The sequence below is a fragment of the Anguilla rostrata genome, chromosome 6, assembly GCF_018555375.3.
Source record: "Anguilla rostrata isolate EN2019 chromosome 6, ASM1855537v3, whole genome shotgun sequence".
NCBI lineage: Eukaryota > Metazoa > Chordata > Actinopteri > Anguilliformes > Anguillidae > Anguilla > Anguilla rostrata.
Window position 1 is genome coordinate 51,894,883 of NC_057938.1, and position 13,324 is coordinate 51,908,206.

The 13,324-nt window shown below is 46.7% G+C and overlaps 1 protein-coding gene across 3 annotated transcripts in view; it reads left to right on the forward strand.

Annotated features, from left to right (window-relative positions):
* Positions 1-5: 5 nt before the first annotated feature.
* The window catches only part of fig4a (FIG4 phosphoinositide 5-phosphatase a), a 56,721-nt gene continuing 43,402 nt past the window's right edge, over positions 6-13,324 (forward strand). Inside the window, exons 1-8 of one of the 3 annotated variants that reach the window (XM_064340452.1) lie at positions 6-147; positions 1,467-1,593; positions 5,494-5,592; positions 6,408-6,531; positions 8,939-9,095; positions 10,145-10,195; positions 11,434-11,627; positions 12,285-12,413. In XM_064340452.1, the coding sequence (XP_064196522.1) occupies positions 1,531-1,593; positions 5,494-5,592; positions 6,408-6,531; positions 8,939-9,095; positions 10,145-10,195; positions 11,434-11,627; positions 12,285-12,413 (817 nt within the window). In that variant the 5' untranslated portion in view covers positions 6-147; positions 1,467-1,530. Of the gene's footprint in view, positions 148-174; positions 236-1,466; positions 1,594-5,493; positions 5,593-6,407; positions 6,532-8,938; positions 9,096-10,144; positions 10,196-11,433; positions 11,628-12,284; positions 12,414-13,324 lie in introns of those variants that run through there. The other 2 variants (XM_064340454.1, XM_064340455.1) reach the window with 2 other exon arrangements.

The window sequence follows — 13,324 nt, forward strand, 5'->3', positions numbered from 1 at the left end:
CGCTCCGCGTTGCTCGTTCTGTTTGAACTTCACGACGTTCCGTTCCAGCTGAACTCCATGACAGTCACCTGATCGAAACAAACGTTTTCTGCAATTTGCACGAGAGTGAGAAATTTTGAGCTTCATTGAACAGCAAAACGCTTTATGGTAGGTGCAATTTCTAATTATTATTTCATACGTTTGGAGTATGAGGTCGTTATGTTGAAACTGGTATCAAAAATGGTGGACGAACTGGGTTTGCATTTGTTTTTACGTTCGTTTTCTGTCATTATCTTAAGTGCACAGCTCGCCATTTTCCCGACCAATATTCATCATTTGTAATAGTTCTGCTACTAAACGGCATCGTTATACGTGCAAAAATAATATTAGCTGGGTGATTGTAGATAACTAGTTGACACACTTTCTGGATATACAGTATAGACGTGTTACTAGATGGCTAAGTAACGTAGTTTTGTTTGTTTCTGTTATGACTGTAATTGATCAGCTTGTGAAGTTGGCTAGCCAGGTTAGGTTAATAACTAGAGGTTAGTCTAGCATGGTTATTCCGCGAGACATTAACCATGTTTTGGCTTTATGTTTTTGTTAAATATTTTTTTATTTATTCGTTAGCTAGTATATAGCTATGCTGCATTGTTATGCAGTCAATTGAAGCCCTGACCTTTTGACTTCTCTTGGTCTAACACCGAACTAAAAAAAAGCATATTATATCAATATTATTTTAAAGCTTTTCACTTGGGTCCATAGTCGTTATTTTTATGTGTATGTATATGTATGAAGCCACCATTATAAAATTGGAAATAGCCTGCTGTTTTTAACACGGAAATTGTAGGCTACATCAATTGTATTACGGTAATTTTGTATTACCATATTATATAGGCTATATTTGGCTTTGTTGTTTCGATGGCGAGGTGGCAAGAAATATCGCTACTAAGTTGCTATTTCTGTTGCAATCTTCCCTAAATAAGTTACTTTCCTGGACCTTGGATTCTACTAATCAAAATACGCAAGTGTGTCATACGGGCAAAGCGAGATCTGTTGAAGTTCTTTAGATACAACAGAAAGATGATGGACGGCACGTATTTAACATAACGGACTTGTGGTTAAAACGTTTTATTACTTCGTATGAAAGCTCAGCATATGCTGCGAGCTTCTTCTTCTTTTTTAATGAGATATGGCTCTTTTTGTAGTGATAGTTGGAGTCTCATTTTTCATGCCTGTGGACTGTTCATCTTGAAAGTGAACGGATTGATGAATAGTAGGCCTATTTCTTAAGTGTTCATAGATATGAAAATGTAACATGTGCAATAATTTTATGAGATCCTAGAATTCAGTAATCTAATTGAACTTGAAAAGATGTAAAATGCTTGTGTCTGCATCATACGACAGACATAAGTAAAAGTCAGATTTGAAAAAATAAATAAAAAGAATGATGATTTGATAATAAGTTATATTGGTATGTGTTCCAGAAAGGATTTCGACAGTTTTACCTTTATTTGATTGGATGGTGTACGCTGACATCACCGACCCACCATGCCTTTGTCGGCAGCCATCATCAGCGGCGTACAGAAACTGGTCCTGTATGAGGCGAGAGCGGTGAGTGGAACGAGAAAAGACACTACCGGAAGGCTGCTCAGTAACCTGTGTGGGTTTTTGGGTTTGAGATCTGAACATGTTCTTTTGGTTTTTAGTAATAGTTTCAGATATGGAAGCTATAGCGGTATTTCCACATCAGGACGGTGTGCCATATTTATTTAAAAGATGACTTAAAAATACTTGCCTGGAAGTTGAGGTGCAAGCGTAACGTTCTGCAGTTCAATAATAAGACACTAGATGGCACTAGTTCAAAAGATGGAGCCTTAGATAATCTTGTTTGAGGTGTGATTAATTTTCTTCGTGTTTTTCTTAAGCTGCTAAAATCTCCTTTGACATCCAGAACCTCAGACTCCGGTTGAGACAGGAGTGTGGAGATTTTTATTCTATCCCTTCTGCTTGTTAAGATCCTTTGGCCTTGAATGACTAGGAGTTTTACATTGGTATTTTCCCCAAATGTTTCAAGCAAATATCCTTTCCCTTTCACAGTTCCTCTTTATATCACATATTGTCATTTCAGAAATGCTGGTGCCTACATGTTAAACCCAAAACTTTGTAAACCATCATGCAACAGAGTCTATGAAGATGCAAAAGTGTTGTTCTATCCCTCTCTGTAGACCCTGGGATGTGTGACATGATGGTCAGCCAACTGAAAGGGAAGAGACAAAATATGTGTGTGTGTGTGTGTGTGTTTGGAGTAGCACAGAAAAAAGAAACCAAAACATGGGCAAGGCAGCTTCCACAATTCTAAAGAGAGGATAAAATAACATGGACTTAGTTCCCTGTCACAGGAACCTGTCCTTCTGCCAACGCAAAATGCAAAGCTCTCAAAGCTACCCTGTGCTGCAGCTCAAGTTTACCGTACCGGGTCTGCCAGTAGCTTAGGATTTATACCTCTCTCTCTCTCTCTGCTGTGGTGTTTCCAGCGGTGTGTTTGGGAGAAACCTGACCCTAGATCTACACTCATACTCAGTGATGTGATGCTTTATGAATACAAACTCACATGTACACAGTCCAAATCTTAGCCATGTGCAGCATGACCTAAAAGTCTAAACTGATCCTAGACCAGCACTTTGTAGTCGGAGGTGCTTTATGAATACAAACTCTCGTTTCCACTCTCCATGTCTTGGCCATTTCCACTATGACCTTGCTGAAAATGCCATCTTAAACTAGCCTAAGCCGGTCAAGCTGGTCGAAGCTGTGTTTTCAACACTTGTAGCTGGTTTTACTGTAGCTGGCCGACCAGCTTAATCACCTATTCATTAGTCTAAAGTCAGCTAGCCTACCAGCTCAGCCACCAGCTTACTCTGCCTGCTATGACCAGCTTTGACCAGCCACAGACAACCTAAATCCCACAGCAGGCTACGACCAGTTAAAACCAGTTTAGAATCCCAGCTGGTCAGCAGGGGAGCTGAAAGGTGAAACTAACTCAACATCAGCAACTCCTCATTGAGAAACTTCACAAATACGAGCACTGACCTGATAAAAATTAATTAGGGTGAAACCTCATATATCTCTAAAATACTGTTCTTAAAAGCAAAAGCAGAGCGGTGGAAGGAAGTTGCACTTAAAAATCTATTAAAATACCTTGAAGCTTTTACCTGTAATACGTGGAGGGGGTTTTAAAAAAAAATATTATCCCACATCCACATACTTTTGAATGATGTTGTTGCCTAGGTGCATTTACTCGATGTGGGACAAGGTGGGAGAGAACATGACGTGTATGCTATTAGGAGAGACCGTGTTTTCTTTTTATGCTTTTACCTCTTTTTTTTTTGACCGAATTTTGGAATGCTCAGTCGTATTTTTGAGAGCTCATCGACGCGACCCCTTCTATTGACATCGGAGAGAGCGCAGAAACACATCTGCTCTCCTTCAAAGTGCACGATTTCAGCCACCGCTTCCTGTCAGTGAGCAACACATGGCTGGGGTTTGATCCCCGACTGTGGGGCCCATCCATGCACTGGAACAGTGCTTTAGCAGATACCAGACCGTGGGGCCCATCTACAGTATGCACTGAAACACAGCCTTAACAGATACCAGGCTGTGGGGTCCAACCATACACTGGAACAGTGCCTTAACAGATACCAGACCATGGGGCCCATCCATGCACTGGAACAGTGTCTTAATAGATACCAGACTGTGGGGCCCATCCATGCACTGGAACAGTGCCTTAACAGCATGAGCTAACCAACAGCTTAGAAGAGGCAATTCTAACAGTGCTCTGGCAAGATAATGTAATTTGCAATCTGCAAGCGATGGCCTATTAAAGATGAGAGTAGAGTGAAAGAGCTTTCTTTCACACATTCACATTGGAGGCGAAATTATTCCCTGGGCCTCAATGAGGGAATTGATTACCTCACCGCGTTTTATTGTGTAGTGTAATGATCGATTGTTATCTCTTCTAAAAGGTGTCATTTGCCGTGTCACGGGTTACTGTGTCACTGAAATGTTATCTGTCTTTCTTTCCCTTGTTTCCTGCGGTCACCTACATGGTGCTCAACGCTCCCTGTCCCCTTGGTTCAGTGTGACACTGAACCGACTCAAAAGCAGTGCCTCGGACATTGGAATAGGTTGTTGTTTTACTTTTCTCGATTTGGAATAGAGGTCACTCAACTGGGGATGCAGGGAGGGAGGAAACTCATAGTTGTGAAGCAGTGACACTTCTCCTCTCAATTCCCTGCTTTTGTGGTCTTTACCAGCACAAGAGTTGAGCCGAAGAGGAAACGGGGTCAGGAATTGGCTCGTAATGTGATTTGAGCTGACTCTCGGTCTGTAAACATCCTTAAAAAGTGCCACTGAGCAAGCGACATCACATCCGGACCGCGCCAGCGCTAACCGGTAGCCCCATAAGGAGACGTGTAATTGGCGATTCCGTTTGCCCGGGGCTTGGGAGGGGGTGCAGACGGTTTGGGATACGTGGGACGTGTTTCACGGCTCTCCGGTGACCCCTGCTGGTCATCCAGGTGCCCGCGGACTGCACGCACGCCCAAAGCCGCACGCGAAAGGCGTTCCTTCCGATTAAACTGCGTGTGAACTTGGCTGTGGGCCGCGGCGCGAGAAGAACCGGGCCAGCAACGCCGCACGTTTTCGGAGGAGAACCGCGCACGTCCACACTGTCCCGAATCGGCCACGGGGTTCAGCATGAACGTGACTTTGATCGCAAATGCTGGGACGTTCCAAATTAGGGTTGGGCGCCAGTGTTTTAAAAAAATAAAAATAAAAAGGAGAGGTAATGACATGACAGATGATAATGTGTGCTTCTGACGGCCGTGTAAGATGGATGTACTCCCATATGAAATGCCATTATGTTCCATAGATCTTCATCAGTCCTGTTTTCTGTCGGTGCAGATGAAGGCACAGATTCAAAGTGCCCTGCTGTGTAAAAGCAGATAATCCAATTTTTATCAATGTTCTGCCTTGTCAGTACAGATGCAATAGATGGACAATTTAACCTTTTACCAGCCTGTTACTAACCGTTTAAACCTGATAGGAACCCCCCCCCCCCCTCCGAAATACCGCCACTATCTGCTGTAGATCGTTTGGTGTCGATCAAGACAGGAACATCAAATGTTTAACACATCACGTTTAACGTACGGTCTTCCTGTCACGCTGGCTGCCTGTGGGAAAAAAAATAAAATTAAAAAATAAACATCTGTCAAGACTGATATGGCTGTGATATTTGCAAACTACCGTATAATGTGAACGGGGGGTGGGGTGGGGATGGGGTGGTGGGGGGGGGGGGGGGACGAGAAAGACGAGCCGTATACAATTGCAGTCTTATTAGCATGCGTAAACAAGTGAAGCCTGTTATTTTATCCCTGTGTAGTAATGGTGGCGTACATACATCCATGCATGATCGGCTGATTGTTTTTTTTTTTTTTTTTTGTTTTTTCCCTTCAGAGGTATTTCCTGGTGGGGAGCAATCACGCGCAAACAAAACACCGTGTTTTGAAAATCGATCGCACGGAGCCCAAGGACTTGGTGATTATTGATGACAAGGTGGGTCGGGCGCCGCTCTCCGAATGCGTGCTGTGCGTTGAGAGCTTACATAAGGTGCTTGGAGGTGGGGTGTGGGGTGGGGGGTGTGGGGTGGGGGGGTGAGGGTGCGGTGTTTCACAATACATCACCTTTGCATGCGCGTAGATGGCAGACCTTTCTCTTTATGATTATGGAGTAGATCTGCATTCCCATTACTGGTTAATCTGACGGACAATTTGTTTTTGCTCCTTTGTAAATACTGGGGTATTATTATTATTATTATTATGGAGGTCTCTTCTGCCAGTCTATTTTTCTTTTAGGCCCAGGAAAACATGTATATTATCACCTCAAGGGGTTTTTATGTAATGATGTTGCAATAGATGCCCTTTATATGAGAAGCATGTGTTTTTTTCCCCCACTGAGCGCTTCCTTCTGAAGGTTCATTATGAGTCCTGTATGTACACGCAGCGACACGGAGGTGTTTGTCCATTATGTAACGTAACCTGCGACGTAGTGAGCGGCTGACCACGTGGAACACTGCTAACTGTCTGCCGTTAGGGTACAAAATGGTGGCAGCGGTCACTTCTTACGGAGGGAAAAGTACCGTGACCGTGAACTTTATTCACTGCGTGTCCCTGTTGGGGTGGTGTGTAAAATGGCGGCAGCTCTGAAAGGACAGACCCAGTCCCTGTAAAGTGAAAATGCTGTAGCCTCTAGCGAGGTTACGTCCACCTGTGAATGTAATGAGATGTTTAACACGTGGCAGTTGAACGATGCATCAAATTGAAATGCTAGGCCTGTAGGGTAATGCAGACCTCTCTTCCTTAATTTGGCAGCATGTTTACAATCAGCAAGAGGTACGGGAACTCCTGGGGCGCCTGGACCTGGGGAACCGCACCAAAATCGGACAGAAGGGGTCCTCCGGTCTGTCCAGGGCAGTGTCCGCCTACGGCATTGTGGGTAAGGTTTGTCCACACGTCCAGTTGATACGGTCCCTTTCAAACCCTTGAATAGTGGAATTGGAAAATTTTTTTCAAAATTCTCAAGAGTTCTAGAACTCTGCTGCTTTCAGTTAACAGCAGTGATTGTGACATCAGCATTAGAATGTTCAGTTCAGAAATTTCTAATCACATAATTATGTGATCTTTATGGGTTAATGGGTTAAAGGACACTTTTTAAATGTTGCTCACCTGGCAACATTTACATAAGCCATGTCTTCCAATCTTGCCATCCTCCTGAACGGTTTGCATTCCTCACTGCTTGTTTAAGTCAGAGGAAGGTGACATGTGCTTTTCAGCACGAGAATGTCAAACCGCCAAATAACAGGAAACTCTGTTAGATCGCACGGCTAGAGCTTAATGTTCTTCTTCTCCCATATTGTTCAGACTGAATGGAAATCTATCATTTTTTGTTATTTCGAGTAATCTAAGAATTTGCCGAAGACGAAGACCGTTCGTTCGTGTGAAATTCCTCGCAGGCGGAGTTGGCGGTGGCTGTTTCGCGGTCGCTGTTCTTTGCAGACTCAACGTCACATCCCGCCAGTCAAAAAAAGCTCAGCGACATCGCCTGAAATGTCAGACTGTGCGTTTGGGGGGGGGGGGGGGTCACTGTGAATAGCGAGGAGATAATGAATCTGCGCAGATCTCCTCGCTAGTTTTGGTGGCACCACATGTTGAGTGAGTGAGGTGTTGGGACTGACTAACTTTCACCCCCCACCATTCCCCCCCCCCATTCCTCCCCTGTTTCCCGTCCATAAAAAAAAACTCCCCAGATGCATCACCTCTTCATGCTGTTGTTTTTCTTGGGGGTTTGGGGGGGGGCGACGACAACTTGTTTTCATTCTCCCCCCCCCCCCCCCCAACTCCGGTGTGTAATTTTCAGCGACATTACGCGGCGCTTGGAGATTGCGTCCTCCCTGGACCAAACAAGCCCATGACCTAAATACCCGAAAACAGCGAGCCCGTCACGCAGTTCCTCCGCCGTAGTTTCGCCCACGGGTGCGGCTCGGCGATGTGCACTTTCCGCCCGATTTCTCCGTCGTCTTCGTCGTCGTTGTTGTTGTTGTTCCCTCCTGGATTATCTGCATTGGAAATAAGGTGACGCATGACCAGAGAAAATTGCCCCCCTTTGGAAACGGGCCCAGGGGAAAACATGAATGGGGGTGAAGAACAAAGGGAGGCGGACCGGCACCGCCAACGAAAACAAAGGCGCCTCTGCGCGGCCTCTCGATTCGGCCGGCGACGTCTCTGACGTCCCTCTCCGCCGCTTTCTCGCCGACACAAATTATCTCGGAGACTATTTCCTTTTTAAAAAAAAAAACATTTTTCCCTGGGTCTATTTCCGTCGTTATTTTTTGATCGGAGTCGGAGGGCGGGGGCGGGGGTGGGGGTGGGGGGGGTGAGTGAGACAATGTCAGTGAGACCCGAGTCGAAAATAAGGAACTCGCCTCAAAATGTGTCGCGTTCGCGTCTGTAACGGGGTCAGTTTTTTTGGGGGGGAAATAAAAAACCAACTTTTCAATGAGTTGACAGACGCTCTTACACAGTTACTGTGGTGCTAACCCTAAGCCACTGGGGCACATTCGTGCCTGAATTTCTAACGGCTTTTGCTGTCGTTTTTGTCCACAAAAGCTTCCTTTCACTTTGCTTCGTCTACATCATGTGCAAATTAAAACGCTACGAAGTTAGGTGCACGAGTAACCATTTAACCCTCTCCTTTTCCTGAGTTAGGCCAAACTTCGTGTAATATGGTGGTTTCCATATTCCACACTCCACCGAACCTGTAGATGTTGTTGAGGAAAATTGAGTGGATCGGAAGCCTTCTGCGTCGCAGTGCTGTACATGTAAGACCTCATTAGAATATCGGTGGACCCGTTCCGTGCGTGAACCGCAGAGCCGGCGAAACGAAACGAAACTCGCTTAACGCGGACATAATTAGCTCTGAAGTGTACGTGCAAAGCTGCAATTATGAGACGCGACGGAGCTTAAAGAAAGCATGTGTTTCTCCGGGTGAAACGGCCCCCAGTGTATGTTATTTCAATTCCCGGCTGTGTACTCTCTCGCCGCGGTTATGTAACGAATCCGATTAGCATAATTTCAAACAAACAACGCGCAGCCCAGGCAAACAAAGCCGTCTGTATTAGTGCGAGAATAGAATTAGAAAGCGCTTTCCGAGAAGCTGGACGGTGAGAATAATTTACACGGCGAAGGCTTCCTGCTTTTTGTCCGAGATTACCCAATGACCACCGCTGTTCTAAATGTATCTCTGGAACGTCTTAACACGGCGTTTGCGAGCGATGCTTTAAAAAAAAAAAAAAAAAAGTCGTCGTTCGTTTATTTTTCTCTTTTTCGTTCTGGCGCTCTCGCAGGCTTCGTCCGGTTTATGGAGGGCTACTACATCATCCTCATCACCAAACGGAGGAAGATGGCCGACATCGGGGGCCACTCGATATACAAGATCGAGGACACGAACATGATCTACATCCCCAACGACTCGGTGCGGGTCACCCATCCGGACGAGGCCAGGTGAGTGAGCCAGCGAGCCAGCCAGCCAGCCAGCCCCAGGGGAAAAACAGGAAGCGGGGGCGTCGAAGACGCGCCGGTGTCAGGTTATTCTGACCCCCTTTCTTTTCGCGGGTCATCGACACCGTCCGGCGAACGCCGCGGTGCCGTGGCGACAGTTCGACCTGGAAAATCGAGTGACCCAGCCTGCGGGCGGTAATTCTATTCATGTTTATGAAAAGCGGCTGCGTTCCGAAAAACACGGGGGCCCCCTGTTTCGCGAAGCGGGAGTTAGCCGGATAGCTGCGCTGTGTAAAACCCGGAACCCGGAACGCCTCCCGAACCTGGAACATGGACTGAAGGAGAAAGAGCCGTCCCGGGTTTTACTCAGTTGCAGTTATCCAGCGTGAGTGATCCTGCTTCCTGAAACAGGGCCCGGGTCAGATCATACTGTACGCGTGGTGCACGCTGCAGGCAACATTCAGAGAACTATCCTATGTCGCTATCTTAGCCAAACTAGCCCATTTGGCGGCTAGTGAGATTTGCTCATGTTTTTCTCCACCTCAGGCCCCTGGAGAGTAGAACTGTTACAGGGAACCTCCACAGAAAAAAAATAAAATAAATAATGCTGAGAATCAGCCATCTGACTAGTTCCAATTTCAAGATTTTGTCATTTTTTTTGGTTGTTCACTTTTAGAAACAGCAGAGGCCTTTGTTTACAAACAAAATGGCGCAATGCATTTTTGCAGCATTTTACTCCTGTGATATTAATGTGTGGACATTTTCATTTTTATGCATGTATGCAAATAATAACCGTGGAATTAGTTATTCCTTGATGCCGTATGTGTAACGTTCCGAAGGCCCATCATTCTAAATGACGACGACAATAGAAATACGTTTTTTTTTTTTTTTTTACTTTATTGTCATTCCCCATAATTTTAATTGATCCATGGCTTCAGATTCTCACAAATCAGGCTTTTATAATTATGGATAAATAGATGGATAGATAGAGGTCTTACCTCTGACTGGTAACATTCTGTTTTGTTTTTGTTTTGTTTGTTGTTTGTTTGTAGATACGTGCGAATCTTCCAGAACGTGGACCTGTCCAGCAACTTTTACTTCAGGTGAGAGAAGTCTGTCTCCGGTCCCGCGACCGGATGTGGTGACTCGGGACGGTTCCCGTGGCGCCGCGTACCCGAAAACTGTCGAGGCCGCTTCGGGCTCCTCCGCGCGCCGATCGCGTTTTTAGCCGGCCTTCCTAACGGCCTCCTTCGCGCGGACCGTCGAGTCGCCGCGCGGACGACACGCTCGGAACCTCGAGCGCCGCTTCGCCGGGCTCGGTTTCAGGCGGGATCGGATCGGTCCTGAGGCGGCGTGGCGACACGCCCCGGTCACGTGACCCCCCCGGTCTTGGCCCGGCTCGCTGAGCGGACGGGGGGCTGAATGGAGACGGAGCGGCAGATGTACGGGGGGTGGGGGGAGGGGGGGGCTCGTTTCTGATGGCTTTTTCGAGGCGTTCGCGGGGACGCGGAGTCCTTTCACGTGCGCCCTTTGCCCAAACCGTTTGGCCGGAGCGTGAGTGCGGGAGTCTAAAAAAAGCCCCCGTGCGCTTGGCCAGCTGCCTCGTGGTCGACCCCGTTCCTGTTAGCAGCTCATATGAAACAAACTGAGTGTCCCCTTACATGTCCTGTGTAAATCCTTACAGCCTTTAAGACCTAAAGAGCCTAATGTTGAATCTCACTGTTTTCTTTTTTATTGTAATTGCGTTAATTAGTGTTTTCCTATTTGCTTTCGTTAATATTTTTATTTTATAAATGTTTTTTTGCTTAACGAACGCTTTAATGAGTGTTTTGCTACCGTTTTATTTATAAATTCATTCATGTTTTTTTCCTTCTGTAACAATTTTAAAAAATCTAATGTTTTGATTGTTTTTAACTTTGATTATCGTCTTGCCTAACGTTGTTCTCTTTTTTCTGTGTTCTTTTGTCGTGGCTGAGGAGTTTTGTAAGTGAGGGGCGCTCTCCCTCGATGCTTCTGCGAGGTTTCAAATAAAGGAGGAATTACAAAGGAGACGCGGGCCCAGGCTGAACTGTAGCTGTGAACGCCGTCGGGGTCTCCTGTTACGAGAGCAGCTCTTAAAGAGGCCCGCTCGCGATCGCGCTGGGACCTCTCGTGCTCTCTGCTGCACCTCATGCCTTCCCTAAAAAACGTGTGTCTGCATCCAGCCGGTTGCCAAGCAACAAGAGTAGCGGTTTTTTTCCCCCTCTCTCTCTCTCTATCTCGCTCTCTCTCTTTTTTTGTGAAAATCCAGTGTGATTTTGGCTGACTCCTCCTCCTCCTCCTCCCTGAACTCTGTTTACAGCTACTGCTACGATCTGAGTCACTCTCTGCAGTACAACCTAACCCTCCTCACCACTGCCCGTGACCTGGGCAGGGCGGAGGCGGAGGAGGAGGAGGAGGAGGAGAAGAAGAGGAAGGTGGAAGAGGCGGAGGTCCAAGCCCAGAGCCGACAGGACAGCTTTGACATTTTCGAGGACGAAGGCCTTCCAACTCAGGGTAGCTCAAGTCTTTCATTTCCGTCCTCGCGGTCCTTGAGTTGGGCAGTTGCTCAGATTTGCCGCAGTCCGTCTTTACAGCCCTGTTTAGGGGGTACCAATGCGGGACCGTGTCCAGGATTCAGACGACCTCTTAAGTGCCGTGTCACCCTGCTTTTCAAAAACCACCGTTTTCCTTCTCCGATTGGTCGAGGGTATTTTGACCCCTCTCGGCCTCTGGGCTGCCGGGCCTGGTCGTTTTCTGCGGTACTGCAGTGATGTGACCTCATGACTTCTTTCAGTGATGTCACCCTATGACATCACGCAGTGAAGCAACATCACATCACGCAGTCATGCAACGTTACGACGTTGCGTCTCGATGCGCATCATGCGGTGACGTGGCAACGTGACGTTTGCTGCTCTGTTGCCTAGTTACTTGGCGCATGCCAGCACCCCTGCTAACACAAAACATTCTCACAATGTTGCAGCCACATAGTGGCAACGTTAGCCAAACATTCCAGTCGCGTTGTGAGAACATTTTGTCTTAGCTGGCACCTCGTTTAGCCAGTCCATACCCTGCTGCGTTCTCCTCACATTGTGCAGTCTTTAGAGTTTGCTTGCCGTAACATTTCTAAATATTTAATTTTAATTTTTTTTGCTTGTGTCTGCTTCACCGCAGTGGTTAACGGGATCAGGAACGAGCCGTACGCCAAGTACGTGTGGAACGGGAAGCTCCTGGAGAAGGTCAAAGACGTGGTCCATCCCGACTGGCTCATGTACATCATCCATGGCTTTTGCGGCCAGTCCAGTATCCTTAGCGTGCGGCCATCTTTGTGGGGGAATATGTGAAATGTGTGGCCAGTCCAGTATCCTTAGCGAGCGGCCATTTGTGTGGGGTAATATGTGAAATGTGTGGCCAGTCCAGTATCCTTAGCGTGCGGCCATCTTTGTGGGGGAATATGTGAAATGTGTGGCCAGTCCAGTATCCTTAGCGAGCGGCCATTTGTGTGGGGTAATATGTGAAATGTGTGGCCAGTCCAGTATCCTTAGCGAGCGGCCATTTGTGTGGGGTAATATGTGAAATGTGTGTTCCTCTACATCACATTACATTCATTTAAACTTATCTGCAGTCTCCTCAAATAGAGAGAATATAGAGAGAAACAGAAGTGTGTTCTCCTGCTTAATATGAGCAGTAGCGCCGGACCTGGCTAGTGTTTCTTTTCCTCCCCCCGCTTTCTCTATGCATCTCTTCCCAGTGTGAGCTGCCCAATGAGGTCCACTTTCTGGGGGTAGTGATGGGTAGGGTAGGGCAGCAGGGTGGTTAGAGAGCCGGGTCTATAACTCCAGGGTTGCAGGTTTGATTCCCAGGTGGGGCACTTCCGTTGGACCCTTGAGCGAGACACACACCCTTAATTTGCCTTGGCGTGTGAATGGATTGCATGTAAAAGAATGTAAGCATGTGTAAGTGGTCTGCTAATGTAAGCGTGAGTGAGGGCGATGTTTGGGGAGGGTGGAGTATTGGTTCTCAAACTCTGTCCTGTGTGCTGGTTTTTTGCAACAACCAGTCTCTTGATAAAAATTAAGATCAAACTTGTATTTAAGTTCCACTCTCCTTTCAACTCTGCACTTTCCACAAATGGTTTCGTTTCCGTGACCTGGTGTCACTCTTTAGGCAATTAGGACCCAAGTGGTTTCACCTGCCAGTCTGCGATTGGATCG